Below are 16,803 nucleotides of genomic sequence, written 5' to 3'. Positions count from 1 at the left end.
TGTTGTAATAGTTTATGTGTATGTTGGCCTGTTATGCAAATTCTCATTTTCGTTTTAATTTCGACTGTACTGTGCTGGCTTGTATGGTTTGTACCCAGTCCAGTACTTGGTGATCATTCAGTACTAGTTCAGCAGAGGTAAAAGTAAACAAAAAAAGTGACATTTCTAGCTTTCAAAACAAAGTTTGAGCAAATCCTCTTACGAAACTGCAGTTTGGGATCATCATGTGGCCCCTGTTTGTTGTTTCTGGTTAGGTGCTGTAACATGCTTGAGGTAAAAAAAAAATTTAAAAAAGCAAACATGTTGAAGAGGCCTGTGACTACCTGCTTCTCATCACTCTGCACTCATATAGACAGGTAGGGTGTGTCTCCACTGGGACAGAGTCCAACACTATTACATAAAGGGTTTAGGGCAATTACCCCACATGCTTGTGATAATGCAACACATTGTGAAAGTGGCTATAATGAATGTTTTTTCTTACACATATACAGACCTGGATGTTAGAGAACATACTATATGTTTTAAAGAGTTCGGTCTAGACCTGCTCTATTTGAAAAGTGTCCTGAGATAACTTCTGTTATGAATTGGCGCTATACAAATAAAATTGAATTGAACTCTACTATGCCTGTACCTAAAGTGGAAAAACTGGCGAACACACACACACACACACACACACACATACACACACACACACACACACACACACACACACACACACACACACACACACATACATACATACACACACGTCACAGTCTATGAATCACATAAGGTTGACTGCATAGGGAGTCAACCTTTCAGTCTACTTAAAACTCCCCAGTTTTGCAGTGTTAGTCAATGCCACTGTAAATGAGATTAGAAGACACACAGGGCGTAGAGGAGATCACAGGAGGTTAGCACTTTCCTCATCCAGACCTCATGTAGCGGTTGTTAGGACAGAACTTACCTCATGGTCTCTCTGTGTGCGTACATGCTCAGGGGCAGACATCAAGCCAGCCCACCACCCAGAGCCCATTCACACATGTGGGGGGATCAACAACTCACAACAAAACACTCTGCAAATGATTACATGTGGTCACAAAAACACATCAGCTTTGTTGGAATTGAAAAATGTCAGTTTCTTAATGCTTGCTTTTCTCTCTGCATTGGTCATAAAACACAATGAATGTGATATTAGATCAATTTAACTTAGCGTGGGTAACTGGGTAGTGATGTCAGCCTCAGAGAGTAACAGAGTGAGGGTTGCAGAGGGTTTTAACATGATATCATATTTACTCATTTATAGCCAGTAATAAAACAGCATGAGAGCATGAATGTTTCGTAATCTAGCTGAATATATATATCCATATATATATATATATATTACATAGCTCAAGACATTTTCACAGGTAATTTTGAGTTACATTCAGTTCTTTTAGGCTGTGTAGGGAAGTTTTGGGATTTTTAGTACCTCTCTGAGCCCGAAACAACCCATTGCTGGGATATAAAAAGCCTCATCGTGTCACCTGACATGATCATAATGAACCATGTACTTGTATATGGTCAAGAACAGTTAAACTGTTTGCACATAGGAAGTGAGAGTATTCATGTGTGTAGGAGGGGGATTTTTGGTTTTAACACGTCGACTAATTTATATTGTGTCTTTTCCTCCTACACTGAATCAGCCTGCCACTGCTCAAAATATGTTAGCCATCCAACCACCTCTGCAGGTATGTATATGTGGGTGGAGCACCACCATGTGGTTAAATAGGGAATAGTTTTTACTTTTTACTTCTCTATACTCTTACTAGTTGTAGTTGATATTTTGACAAATCTTACGAAGAGACAACAATAAAGAAAACAAACATAAAAAAAAAAAAAAATACACTTCTGAAAAATTATCTGGACATAAGCATAAAATTTTATTTGCAAAAACCCAACAATTCAAAATAAAAGTACAATACATTCTTAAAACCTTTTCCCTACAAAACAATTTCACAGAAATTACCTTGGAATGTATATTCCTATTTTTCATTTTTATGTTTCTTATATATAGTCTTATATTTAATGTGTTTCTTTTGTTCTTTAAATAGTCCCATGTCAGTGTTAAATGACGTACAGTATAGACCTTTTTCCTGTAGAGGCAAAGAAAGGGTCTTGGAGGGCATTTTGACAATCATATAGTCAATAACAGATCATTAACTCTCAGCCATATATATGTCCAGCCTTGAGCCCTCCAGCCACTCCCCATCAATATAAGTACCATGTTGCATAAACAGAGGCATTAGGAGCCCGGCCTCCAGTCAAAGTAATGGGAGGAGGTGGGGTCCTGCTGGACTGCAGCTGCCAGTGAGTCTCCTTCACACCTCCTGATTTCACTCAGTCGTCATTAGTACCATCTTTGTCCTGTCTCACAAGATGGGGCAACTGGCTTGTAAAGACCACTCCTTCCTGCTTCTAAGGTAATATAACAAACACTGACATGTCTGTAATCCATTGACAAGAACCATATTTCTTTCTTTTACAGTGTATCTGAATTTACAGTGACATTACAGCCTGCTGATAAATAACGATGTATTTCTGTCTGTCCCTGCCCTCTTCTGTCATTGGAGTAGTTTAAAAACTGCCTGCAGCCAAACCCTGATAAAGGCACACATTTGTGAAACAGCCATGTCTCACCACATCGTGTCCAAAACATGAACTGGTCTCCCTTCTGATGTAGCTTTATACAAGCTTAAAATAGTGTTGATGTTTTCAATAGCTAAGCATTCCCTGTCTCTGTGGTATTTTAATACGAGAGATTGAGTTTTAATCCCACAAATCCAATAGTTGAAATGCAATTCTCAGCTCATAAAATGCCTTAAAAAATTGTGTGACAATGTTAAATCAAATGTCAAAAAGCTGTTGTTTTCCTCTGTTCCCCTCCTGTTAAGAGTTTTATGTTCTAGTTGACAATGAGGTTAGAGATCTGGAGGGAACGGAGGATACCGTCAGTAGAGTTGATAGGTGTAAACGGTTCACAAATTCAGTGTTTTAGAACATAAAATAGCACCCCAAATGTTAGTGCAGCCATAATCAGTCAGGACAAATGAAAAGCCATTTTAAATAACTAACTGGACAACTGCTTCAGTTAAACTTTAGTTAATGAAACAAAAGGAATCAAGTCATAACTGATAGGTAGCATTAATGTGGGGGTAGTAGGTAAAACAAAACAGCAGTACTGCTATAAATAATGTTTGAACAGATAAAAATTAGACATTAAAATGGATAAAGGCAGAAATGAGATGAAGATAAAAAATATACAGAGGGACGAGAGAGGGTCAAAAAAAGATATAAAGATGACGTATCTGTTTGGAAATGGGCTTTCTTATTCAAAAACCTTCCTTGTTTCATACTATCAGGTATCAGGAGAACTTCAGCACCTCAATCATACTCATTAATGATATCCAACAGGTAGTAGTAGATGTATTTAGAAATACAAATGTTTACCAAAGACAGAGTTCCTCTACTCGAGCTACACCACCATGTCTGAATCTATCTGAATAACATGTTGACACACATTCTATAAGCTCCCATGTGAGAGCGTGTTAGAAAAAAGATCTTAGGTTGTCTTCACATCTCCTTGTTAGAAAAAAGGTGCTTCCTGTAATCATAAGCACACACAAGCGGCAACACACCCATGTACACTAATATATATACATATCCCACGCATCCCACGCAAACACACCCACACACACAAAAACAGCTGCTTTCCAGTCTGTTTGAAAACATTGCACCAAAAAAGGACAGAGAGAAGGAGAACAAAAATAACTAATATCTTCTCTCTGTACAGTAGTTCAGTCAGTGAGGCAAAGTGATGACTCAGGTCTGTCTGCCTAAACGGCTCGCTCCCAAAGTTTAGATTTGGACTCATTTCCTGGTTTCCTCACACAGACAAGCATACAAGAAGGGCCGATGGCAATACAGAGGCGTCCCTGAACAGAGCCTGTTTAAAAAAAAACAAAAAGGCAGTTCAGGCAGTGAGCGAGCTCATACAGGTCTCTCTCACACACAGTGGATCTGCAGGTATGTTCAGAATCGTCCGACCAGCAGGGGGCGCTATCCCTTTTTCTTGTTTTGGGCGTTCCACATGCCCCGTTTGGAGTGGTAGTAATGAAAGAAGTTCCTCAAGCGTAGTCTCTCCACCTCCAAACCATTCTGAAGTACCCTAAAGGGGGAGGGAAGGAGAAACACAGGGTTAAAACAGGGTTCCTTTCATAATGCTGGGTTACATTACAAGGGAATTAACAAATTAATCTAGGAAAAAATACTGGGTTAACAATCCTAGTCACTGTTTTCTGTTTCTGATTCTTCTACAACTTTTTCTTCTTCCTTCTATCTAGACATGCAAGTAGTTTTGGTTTTATTCGCTCAGATTTTGAAAGATGATGATGATTTAAACCAAATCTACCTTTTGTAAACCAAAAAGACATGCAGGTCTCAACAAAAATTCATTTTCTACTACGAGTATTCATTGCAGGGTTATTTTGTTGGGTTGTTGCTGGGTTACCTGTCCAGCAGCTCCCAGTCTTCTCCACCCCAGCGGTCTTTGAATTCCTCTGTGTTCATCCCTCCAATCTTATCAAAATCAGACTTATATATACCAAACAGGCCGAAGCCGTTTACCTCCCAGTAACCTACGAAAGAGCAAAAAGACTGTTAAAAGGAACTATTGCTCCCATTGCATCAACAGTGATTATGATAAAAGGAAAGTCTAAAGCTTATACAGCACAAGTATGTACTTCTGATGCAAGTGTGTTTATTATGCATGTAAATTGAAAACTTGTATTAGGAATTCAAAGTAGCTGTCTGTAACTGGGGAATGAGTCTGAGTGACAAACTAAAAACTTGAAAACTATGTTAATACAAGTATGATTATTGTAATGTGTGTGTCTTACCATCAGGCTCCTGTGGTGAACTACCGCAGCCGAGTCTCATGACAATGGGAGCAAAAGCGAGCCGTCCCTCCACACAGTGCTTCCTGATGCTTTCCAAGATGTTGAGAGGGAAGTGGATGTGCAGATCACACAGGAATACAATGCTGTGACTATCCTGCAAGAGGAAACACAAACAAAGATGCATTCATCAGATCTAAATAATTTCTAAATCTTTCCTTTGTCTGAATCTGCTTGACAATTCTGTGTAGGAGCTGGTGCAAAATTTTGTGCATGCGAGTAGATGTTCACATACGCGTAATATGAGATTTTGGGATTAAAGAAAGTGAAGAAGACTGGGCTCAGCAGCAGAGGCTTGTCTTTACTTCCAGAGCCTGCAGGTCATTCAGACATGAGTGACAGCCCTGTCATCCCCCCGTGACAGCACTGACACTCAACTGACGGATCAACGTCTGTCCAAATTTCCAGCCGCACCACGCCCCCGTGGGTGGGTGTGCATGCGTGTGTGATAAAGAGACAGCCAGAGAGTGGCGTTAAGGGCACATGCACACAAATAACCTGTGAAAGGGAATGGATGTGACAGCCATGGCATACACATGACAGCGGAAATGCAGCTAACTGTCTAAGCGATTCCTCGTCGCCCACAGCTGGGCTCTGCGGGAGAGGACGAAGGGAAGCAGGAGGAGGCTCAGAGATAAGGGCGAGATCCACCGCCCATGACAGACCGGCCTAGCTGATGTATTCATTATGCATGAGTGTTCTTTCTGTCTGTCTATCAGCCAAGTAAAGGTCATGTGGTCAGTGTGAGTGGCTGACCTTCAATGAGTGGCTTTTTTCCTGCCAGCTCACATATTGTTGTCTTGCCTCTGTGTGTTTGGTTCTCTAACCTCAATAGTGTCCACTCCGATCTGCAGTCCTGCTGAGCGCTCAAAGTTCCCTTCTCTCCTTAGATACTCATATCTGCCAAAAGAAAAATATACACACGCACATCACTTGGAAGCCTTGACAATAGGTCATATTACATGACTGATTGTGTCGCATGCACACACCTTGGCACACCGCTCTCTCTAAGGGCCTGCTCCACGTCCATGTCTTCACTCTCAAAGTCGACAATGATGATGCTAAAATTGTCGTCCTTTGTCTGCCGATGAAGATTCTCCATGTCAGAGATAAACTGCTGTACCCAGCGAGCCTGGTTTTTCACTGATGGACAGTAAGTTAGGGGAAAAAAAGAAAGAAATCAATCATTTATTTTTATGGTGTATATTTGTAGACCAGACCGGCATCTCATAATCAAGCACCAATTGCTAATCACTCCCTTTTGGGGGAAAGAATGGCCCTTTCACATATGTTAACATGAGAAACTACAGTGAAACTACAAAGAAAAGTATTAATAACCAAAGCTTTCACAGTGAAATTTAAGGAACATAAGATAATATTCACTATCAATGTAACCATAAATGATGCTGGTTACAGTTACTACTGATGGATAGTTTGAGTGGGAGGCTGCTGGAGCACAGTCATACATTGCAGCAGCATCAGTAAACATGACTGTCGTCTCCAGTGGTGGAAGAAGTACTCAGATTTTTTATGTAAAAGTATCAATAACACAGTGCAGAAGTACACAAACAGGACTGTAAAATAAAGCCATTCATATGTCCTTATAAATAACAAGTACTTTTCTCACCAAGCATCCTTACTCTGTCTGTAAATTATTAAAGTAATATTTTAGGTTTAAAATTAAATCAGAATAATATTAGTTTAACAATTGGTTCTATACAGATTATTCTGTTATGAAAGTTAGTGCCCCTTTTTTTTGACTGACCTGGCACCACAAAGTGCACCATGACATCTTTCCTCCACTGCAGCATGACCGGCTGGCAGAGCAGAGGCTTAGCATAGGCGGTGCTCCAGGGGGTCGCTCCGGGTCGGGCGAGGGACCTGGTCGAGGGAGGAAGCGGTGGGGTGGCGTGGCTGGACGTAGCAGCGGATGGGGCAGAAGCCGGTGCAGAGGCCGGGGCAGAGTCAGTGTTCTCTAGACTTTCCTCTCCTTGCCTGCTGCGGTGGAGCAGCAGGTAGATGTATTCCGACAGACGTACCACGCTGCGGCCTCTCTCCATTAGCTCCAGCTCCACCAGATAACGGTTCCCCCTTGCAGAGTCACGCCGCTTCTCCACGTTGATTATTCGCAGCAGGGTGTAGATCCTGGAGCATAGGCAGAAGAAAAGCTTAAGAAAACACAGACAGGTTTGTTCATGCTCTGAAATATAATATGAAGGAAAGGGAGAAGATGCAAATATAAAACACAGTTTCTTATATTATTCTCACAACTGGGTTAATTATTGCTCAAAAATGCGGCTACTCATTGTCTGTGACACTGGGAAGTCAGCATGGTGTGATATAGGAGAAAAGCTACTTTACAAAATAACATCAAGGTTTATAAGTGCTGCTGCAGAAAACGGTAATCAGCACATAGAGGACTGCTAACATGAGTCAATGCACCAGGGCATGACCAATATGTTCTCAGTGAAATTACTTCTTGTTTTACATAATGGTTAGCGTGAGAAACCACATTTGTATTTATAGGGTTGCAGGGAAACATAAGCTCTCTTTCACCCTGACATTATTCTCACTCCCTCCCCTTCATCCTTACCCTCCGTTGCGTTCATTGAGTTTCTCCATGTACTGCGCCAGCACGTCCACCACCTCGCTCTCTGCCAGCTGGAGGTTGCCAGACACATTGCAACGCAGGTCGTTCCAGTCAGAGCGCAACAGCTCAAAGTCCATCGGATTGACTGAGAAGGTCCTCTGCCAGTTGATGCTCTCCTCTGCCCAACCTGGCCGAGCCTCAACCTCCTCGTAGCTGTAGTCCGACATCTCGCCCTCCTCTGGTTCTGGTTCGGGATCAGGGTCCGGGTCAGGATTAGAGCGGTTTGCATCCTGGTCAAATTCTGCTGGGTTTGGGTCCGGGTCTGGCTGCTGCTGGGACTCAGTGATCTCGGAGGTCTTGAGGTAAGAGGTGACCCGTGATTGACCTTGGAGCGTGTTTTCTGTGGAGTTTAACCTTGGTGGGGTAACTGGAGGGAGAGGGGGATCTTGATGATGGGACAGTGGAGTTCCTTTGCTGGGTAGTTCAGCAGGACTAATCTTTGAATGCCGGTGCTCCCCTTTCCTCTTGCTTTTCTCTAGATGTTTTGCCCCTGCTGCCCTGATGGCAGGCTTCTGTACACTTTCATTCTGAATACCGATGCTTCCATTCTGAGGAGATGTCTTACCTTCTTTTGTGGGGGGGATGGGCCAGAGCTGAGGAGAACTAACAAGACTTTTTCCTCCTGTTATGCCTCCCCCAGTATGTCCTTTGGCACCGAGGTTGACCAGCCTTGTGGTCTTCCCAGTTTGGTACAGAAAGACCCCTGGGAACACCTCCCTAGGGTGGCGAGATGCCCTTTCCTCCCTCCTCTCTCGACGCTGCTCCCTCTCCCTCTCCCTGTTCCTCTCCCTCTCCTTGGCAGGTCGGGGCCTGGTGATGTAGATCTTGTTCTCCTCTCGTTTTTCCTTCTTGTTTCCAGCAAGCTTGTTGTTGTTCATTTGGAGGTTGTCGCTATGGGCAGAGTTGCTGAGGATCTGCTTGGCTCGGCTGGCGAGGGCAGAGAGGGAGGACTTTTGGGGGAATAGCAGTGAAGACTTGCTCAGTTTAGGTGGAGTCTCAGCTCCCTTCTCTGCGCCCTCTTCTCCTCCTCCACCGCCTGTTCCTCCTCCTTTCCTGCCAGGGCCCAGCTCTGCAGGACCAGTGCGGATCCAAGACAGGGAGCGGCCCCGGACCCCACTGTCCATGTCAGGCTGAAGCACCCTGGGTTGGGGCTCTTCATGTCCCTTCCTGATGTCCTGTCTAATGTTTCCTCTTGTATGATCTCTTCCCCAGTCTTTGTCCAGATCCCTACCAATCTGTCCATCTCTGCGAGGAAAGTGTCTCCTTTCTCTGCGGATTATGATACTGTTGACTGCTCCTTTCTCCTCTTCATCAGGGTCCTCTTCCTCTTCTTCCCCTTCTCTGACAGCTTGTGTGGGCACAGGGTTTGAGTGCTGATGGGAGGGGTTGGAGGTGTGACTGGTCTGGCTCGGATGAGAGGGCTTCTTGGGCGGCTGTGTGCCAACGATCTCTGCCTCGTCCTCTGTATCCACCACCTCCTCTTCCTCTAGAAAATCTGGAGACATGAGGGAGACACAGAGTTGAAAGAGTGCATGTACATATGTGTATACATGTGCGACTGTGTGCATGCACGAGCGTGTGGTTGTTCATTATTAGTTACCATCTGGGTTGGGGAAGAAGAACGGTCTGTCATCGTCCTCCTCATCCATCTTCATATATTTGTAGAAACCAAACCTGGCAGACACAACAAAAAGAGGCAGGCACATAAACACACACAACCACATGCATTAACACAAGGCTGAAGTTTCAATGTGCCTTGCGGCATATTAAACTTAATCTCTTGGTGAGGGGTCACATGAATCACTGCCATCAAATTCACACTTGAACAGAAGTCTGCATAATCAATGTACTGCTCATAATATAGGAGACAGAGACAAATGTTCCCTTAGCTCTCTAAGAGATAAAAGCAAGAATGTCCTTACTTCTCCAAGTAGATAGGGGACTCTCTGTAGAAACACTTGTTTTCTCGCTCCATGTGTGTGAGACGTGTGAAGTCATTGGGGTAAACGAAGGATAGATACACCTGAAGAAAAGTCAAATGTCAAATTAAAAATCCAGTGCCCCCAGAAAACACAGATGAAGGTTTCATTCTCATTTAGCAGCCTCTTATGAGGATTCGATTAACACCAGGATTGAATTAAAATTACCAACTTACTGCAGCTCTGCACAATGCTGCGCAATTTCTTACAGGGATTCCTGGCAGATCTTAAATGGATTGGCTCTCATTTCCAGCTCATCACTTGTCTCTGCAACTGCTGCAGTAACCTGTGTTGTCCTTAAGGGGGGAGCAGCACTCAACAATACCTGCCACCTGCTTCCTTTATGTGTTTTAAGGGAGAGATGCAGTCCTGAGGTACAAACTGGCATTAACTTAGCTTCTTTGCTTTTGTGTTATCTGTCTAGTTGATCTGAATATTACTCTGTGGGGCAATTTTCTTAGCAGTGTAAAAGACTACTGCAATAATTGGATGCACTTCTGACCCACAAGTCTATCACACACAGAATCATCATCACACATTCTCAGTGGCAGGTCTATTTGTGATCTAGAGACAAGGTGATGGAAAGGTGACTTACAAACTGCAGGCCCTGGTATCTGGCGATGGGAAAGTCTTTCACTACATAGGTTGGAGAGTAGAGACAGGCCGGAAGAACATTTTCCAATCGGGAGGGGTTGATCATAGGAGCTGAGAAGAGAGGAAAAAGAGAATGGGGTCAGGTACAAACAAATATGTATATGAAATTCTGGTTTCAACAAATGTAGAAGTCAGAAATGGAGATGGGGGATGATCAAGGCAAAGGAAAACACACAAAAAATGGAACACAGCCAGCCAGACAAAATGATATGTCTGAATACAGCTAGTGACAGCCAGATAGACTGTGAGCCAGACAGTCAATCAGTCATTCAGCGAAAATGACAGGACAGAAAATCAGGATGAGGACAGAAAAAGGGGACAGTCTGAAATGATGACTGGCAGATTTACTGCTGTAAAAGGTGTCCCTGGGGTCCGGCTTCAGCATATCCGCTCCGTGCTGCATGATGCTGCCTCTCTCCAGACCCTGGGGCAGAGACACCTCTGGGAGACGGATGTGACTGGCCAAGGTCTGGGGGATGTGATCCACACTGTTCATCTTCAGATTGGACTCGTCTGAAAAATACAGAGACAGAGAGGCATTGAGTGAGGCAGAAACGTGAGGCAGGAAGAGGAAGGTTGATTCTTGCGCTCACAGTTTTGATTATCTAAATGTCAGACAAATTTGAAGTTAGCTGTCAGTAGGAAAACATTACACACAGTATTTGTGTCGCAATAATTATAAATCTTTAACGACTATGAAAAGGTAAAGAATAGGGAGAAAAAAGACAAAAAGAGAGGCAGAGAGGAAAGAAACAAAGGAAGAAGTAAAAAGTTGGAAGAAAACAAAAACAGAGCAGAGCAGAGTCATAATTATACCAATCGATAGCTGGGAAGGAGGAGAGAGCATGTGTGATTAATGGCATGTCAGGAGCAAGGCCTGATGGGAGAAATGCTTTATAATTAACAGGGTGGTCAGCATCATTTTTATCCTCCAGAGGGTGGAGTGTGCACATTCAGTGTGTGCGTCTTTGTGTGCAGAGGCTACACAGAGAAAGCCTTGTTGTAGACTTCCTTTTTTCTAACAATAAGACATCTGTTGATCACATACCTGGTTTCAACTACACACAAGCCTCGCCAACACTAATTAATCGTCTATGTTACTGAAATCCTCAAAACAAGCCAGCAAACAAAGAAAACAATGGAACTCTCCTCTTTCTTTGGATTAATTTCTATCATAATGCAGTTGGGGTGTAATAAAAAATACAATCACAGCACAGCTATTGAGACCTCATCCATGTGGCTATTTGAATTTCCTGGTCTCTGTAGGAAATGCCAGAGTGTATGTGTGTGTGAATTCATTAACAGCTACCATCTGGGTTGCACTTTTATGTGTATTTTCACTGTTCTGAAAAAGTACTATCACACCAATATTTGGCTTGAATGAGAAATTATTCTGGAGCTGTATGAACTGCCCTGCATTAAAATACAGTAAATGTAATTTAAATGAAATTAATTAACACATCAAACTGTTATGTAACGCACCATGAACAATTACCCTGACACAAATGATGATTTCATTTGGAAAAATGTAATAATACACAGTTCAACTGTTTTTGGTCAGCAGGATTTTTGACCATGAAGATGGATGTTGAGAAAGCCATTCAGATGAGATACTGCATTCTGGAAATATTCAATAACCACTTAAAAATCTGCAAGATAAGTTATTAATTGTAAAGTGCTTACACAGACAGAGGAACAACTGCACTCTACTAGTTCAGCTAAATTATTCCTGGTTTTCCAGAAACTAAATATGATCTGAAAAGATTATTCAGGATCCCTTCTCGGGCACTCTCACATCAAAATATGTATAAATGTATAGCATTTGAACACTTTGACACTGGTTGCTGAGCCACCCATCTCTTAGCCTGGCTACAACTCTGTGAAAGTCAAGTTGTTGAGAGCATGACATAAAGGGAGGCATAGGGATGGGTGGGTGGAGGGAGACAGATGAGGAGATGGTAATGTTTGAATCCAGCAGGTGACCTCATATACTGTACAAGGCCTCCTTCTTCCCTGTCATCGCTGGTCATAAACAAGAAGGCATACATCTCCAGCAAACTCACAGCTTTGCCCAAAATGACAACTCCACACATCATTTCTGTGCAGCAGGCATTTTCCCTTGTTAACGATACTGAATCCCTGTTACACACTGCTATTCTTGGAGCTATAGAGGTTAGACACTCTCTGCAATGAATGACACCTATAGAAAAATAGAGCAACTATTAGAGTCTGTAGCTTCTCTTTGGCCCCAGAAGATATGCCAAGCGCCAATCTGCAGATTTTTTATGAGAAAGAATAAATAAATATGAAATAAAATGTCAATTTTAAGCCAATATAAAGATCCAAACAGAATGTGAGTTTGTTTGAGAGACAAGAGAGGAGCACATCTTGGTTCAAAAAAGGCTGATTCTGTGACATTAAACTACTGGTCGATACCAGACTAGACTAATGAAGTAGTTTTTTATAGCATCGTTTCCTCTTTCTATTTGGCAAGCTCTATGCTAAACAAAAAAACTGGAAATAGATAAGATAAAGAACCACATCCATTGCATCTTAGCTACAAACACCAGAAATATTTAAAGTCCATTTTAAAATTTCTTAAGAAATATATTTTTCTTTCAAGACATTCCATGCAATATATAAACAGGGCAGAATAGGTCTTACCTGTGTACAGGGAGATGTAGGCTGAGTCTATCACTTCATATTTCAGACCAGGGAGGAATGGACGCCACTGTGTGTGAAAGCAGAGAGTGAGAGAAAAAGGGATTGAGTGAGAACAGAAAACCAAATGCCAACATGTGAAAAGTATAAGCTTAACTGTGACACTCTCTGTGTTATTGATCTTAGCAACATCCCAGGATCGATCTGATGCTGGGGCTTTGTATAAACACACTTAACCAGGGAGAGAAGAGGAAACAGAAAACAATAGTGTGGCACATGAACAGAGAATGAGAAATGTGAGGCACTGAGGTGTAAGTGAATTCAGCAAACAAAAAAACTGAGAAAATAGACCGTGGGCAGAGCAAGAACAGAGCCGTAGGAATAAGGTGGGTAGGTGTAAAAAGGAAGATCTAGTAATGACCTGAAAACAGAGACAAGCACGGAAAGAGAAAAAAAAGAGAGAGAGAGTGAGGAAGAGAGAGAACGAACGAGAGAAGCTACAATTCTTTTAAATAGATTTCACAATTACCACGTCACTTCTGGTTACCCAGGATATAATCACAGGAGACAGGTCATTTTCCAACCCTCGGGTTGAGAATACAAATATAAACACCCTCCTCAGGCTCATGCAAATGGCTCCACGTGTGTATACACACACACACACACACACACACATACACACACACACACACACACAGTTACTGTTTTGGATTCTGTTTTAATTTTGTCATTTTATGTTGTATGCTACTCCGGAACATTAACACAGAAGCACGCATGAGGTGCACATACAAAAGAACAACAAACAAGGACACAGTGCGACATCATGCTGAGCGGCAGCAGGCAGCAGGGAGCAGCTCAGCAGGTCACCCAAGGCTTCAGCATTGTGTCATTATTTTACAGTGATTGTCCTCAAGTCACCTGGCTGTCACAGTCTAAAGTGGAGACCACATACGCAATGTAACTTTTACCCCCCCCCCAAAAAACAACTGAAAACCTACATTTAAAAAAGTTAAACAAATGTATAGATGTCTTCACACCAGTGACTCCCAACAAGGGGCACATGTACCCCAGGGGGAACTTCTGCAGTTGCCAAGGGATATTAAACTAATTTGTGTGTATATATCCACTTACTGAGTCAGCTGTAGCACCTGAACGCTTGTGTTACATTGAGCAAGCAGAGAAGTGGATAAATGGTTGAGCTGGGTATCTAATTAAACTATTATCCATAATTTCTAATAGTAATGTTTAAATTGTTAAATAGATGCCTAAGAGTAATTGATAAATGGTATAAATTGTTAGCTGAAAGTATTGGAAAAAATGGTGAAAGTAGTGGATAAAATGCTATAGATTACTTTATGTGCTGAATAAACATTTCAAATGGTTAGCTAAAAGCCTTTGAAAAAAAATTGTGAAAAAGCTAAAAGTAATGGATAAATGACTGAATGTCAGGTTTCTACCACTCCAGTGCAAATGTAAAATCGATTCAAATTAGCATGTTTAGAACGTAATGGATGGTGTCGATGAAGGGGTACTTTAGTAGTTCATCAGACAAGGCTGTGGGGGTACGTTAGAGAGAAAAAAAGGTTGGGAACCACTGCTTAACGCAACATCAGAGGTGTCAGTGATGCACAAATGAGTTGAATACATGCTCCATTGTTGTTGAAACTAAATGTAACCAAACAACCCCAAAAGTTGAAGCAGCATGCAGTGAGCAGGCGAGCAGAATCGGACATTTGAACTCATAGTCATGGCTGGAAAAGCCTGTGTTGCTAACAACATTAACTATAGCTCCGCTGTATTCAAGTGTCCCAGTAAGCCATGACAGTGTAACAGTGAGCAGGCATGCATAATACCAGGACCCTTAAACTGAAGCAGCTAAATGGAATTCGGCCATCACTAATTTTATCATTTAGACCTGTGATTTTCCTACTCTGACATCCCAAAATGGCCTCTGTGAGAGAGGTCTGACTAGCCTCGACTCCAGGCTCCCACAGGACGAGGATACAGGAAGTAGGAAGCCATTACAAAACACTACAAACCGCAAGTCAAAGTCTTCAACAATCACGAATTCACGCATTGTGTGAAAACGCATTCGCTAGCTTTTCTGCAGCTTTTAATCACAACACAGTGTGATTGGATAGCTGCATTTCTACAAAACAAAATGGGGGGAAAAAAAGACTCTATTTTCTGCTACAAAATGGGTCATCACAGGGTCACAAGGCTCGATGGAGCTCAACACTCTCACTGCCGTCACATCAGCCATAACACATAAGCACTTGAAATACTGCACGTGCATCTGTGTAGCCTATTTCACAGCTTTGTGAGCTCCAAGGAGAGGTATAGAATAGAATTGGTGTGTATTTAGATGTGTGCTTGCATGTGCACCCTACGGTATTTGTTGTCTGTGTGTGAATACGAGCACGTCCTCCATGAAATAGTGTTGACAGGGAGCAGCAGGAAGAAGCAGAAGCCTGCTCGCCAGCCCCACAAGTTCAACAGAGAGGAGAGAAAATCAATATCCAAGACGGAAATAATAAAAAGTACCAATCGCAGAGCAAAATGGCAACGGGCAGCCAGCAGGGTTGTTTCATCACGTTACATCATGCCTGGACCACCCAGTGACATATAAGGTTCTGATATTGTTTTCATTCAGCTGGCCAAAAGTGGGTGTTGGTTCGAGTCAGTGGTTTGAGGCCCACTAGAGTAACACACATACTTTTATTCTAGCTTACACACACACACACACACACACACACACACACACACACACAGACACACAGGTAGTTTGCCTCCGGTTCCATCAGGCCCAGGTTATTTTTTTTATCCCTCAATGATTAGGAGTTTATTGCTTCCGAGAGAGCTGGCTGCTGTTGTGTTGTTTCCTTCAATTCAATTGGCTGCTCCAAAGCCTGAGGCACTATGGATATGAAGTTGTTTTGTTAGTGTGACACATAAGTGGTAGCGACATCATGAAACTATCTGACCTTTCCCGTTTTACGTAAAAATCAATTCAGATTTGAGGTCCAATAAGATTAACACAAAATAAACACTTTCATTTAGTGGTCCCACAGCCAAATTGTCTAGGGAATATAATATTTTCTCCTCATACATTTTGTATGAATACCGCAGGAACTCAAAGGATGTTTCCTTGAATCAGATCTTTCAACTGGACAACTGGACAGCTGTTGTCTATGTCCATTTGCTCAGTAGAGGACAGAGAGGTTTACTGCGAGCTTTCTATCTATTTTCTTTCTTTCTCTGTGTCTTACTCACATGCACCTGGCTTTAGGCCCAAATTGGTAGAGTAGTCAGACAAAAGTCAGTGGCAGAGTGGACAGCAGAACAAGACAGATGTTAACAAGCCTGACGACACCTGCCTGAGGGATAAAGGCAAGAAGAGGCCGGGACTACACTGTTTTTTATTTATTTCACTTTTGTTTGCACAGGGTAGGTTGAATGAACTTTCAGCCCTATCCTGCATGAAATGGCCACAACAGTTTATTTTGAGGTGAGCTGATGTGCATCAATCCACGGCTGAACAAAGTCATACTTGCTAAAAGAAACTGTGGTACCCAGCTGTTTTAGGAAATGACTTAGCTTTTGTTAAAGTTCCCCTCCACTTAAAAATATGTTTTTCTTCTTGTTCCTACAGTTGGGTGTTTGAGCTTCACTGTGCAGAATGACGGATGTGCAGAGTGTGACACTAGAAGGATGTTTTCACATTCATCTGCTGAAAGTGGAAAGTTTATCTGTGCACATTAGAAATCAGATTTTAAGGGGCGGGGACTACAAGCATATTCTGTGACATCACAAATAGTTTGGAAATCAACCCTGGTCCAGTATGCAACTTAATGTGATGTAGAAACCTGAAGCCACCAGTGCACAT

At 42.4% G+C, this 16,803-nt stretch overlaps 1 protein-coding gene across 1 annotated transcript in view; it reads right to left on the bottom strand.

Moving 5' to 3' along the window:
- Positions 1-1,877: 1,877 nt before the first annotated feature.
- b4galnt4a (beta-1,4-N-acetyl-galactosaminyl transferase 4a) overlaps positions 1,878-16,803 on the bottom strand; it is a 128,518-nt gene continuing 113,592 nt past the window's right edge. The window contains exons 9-20 of the mRNA XM_051382307.1: positions 12,921-12,987; positions 10,605-10,769; positions 10,198-10,307; positions 9,546-9,646; positions 9,224-9,297; positions 7,567-9,118; positions 6,739-7,118; positions 5,963-6,116; positions 5,801-5,873; positions 4,917-5,070; positions 4,529-4,655; positions 1,878-4,186 (exon numbers count right to left, since the gene is read on the bottom strand). Coding sequence (XP_051238267.1) covers positions 4,078-4,186; positions 4,529-4,655; positions 4,917-5,070; positions 5,801-5,873; positions 5,963-6,116; positions 6,739-7,118; positions 7,567-9,118; positions 9,224-9,297; positions 9,546-9,646; positions 10,198-10,307; positions 10,605-10,769; positions 12,921-12,987 — 3,066 coding nt within the window. The 3' untranslated portion in view covers positions 1,878-4,077. The remainder of the gene's footprint in view (positions 4,187-4,528; positions 4,656-4,916; positions 5,071-5,800; positions 5,874-5,962; positions 6,117-6,738; positions 7,119-7,566; positions 9,119-9,223; positions 9,298-9,545; positions 9,647-10,197; positions 10,308-10,604; positions 10,770-12,920; positions 12,988-16,803) is intronic.

The sequence above is a fragment of the Dicentrarchus labrax genome, unplaced genomic scaffold, assembly GCF_905237075.1.
Source record: "Dicentrarchus labrax unplaced genomic scaffold, dlabrax2021, whole genome shotgun sequence".
NCBI lineage: Eukaryota > Metazoa > Chordata > Actinopteri > Moronidae > Dicentrarchus > Dicentrarchus labrax.
The sequence above is the reverse complement of the archived record's forward strand: the minus strand, read 5'-3'. Positions and strand labels throughout refer to the sequence as shown.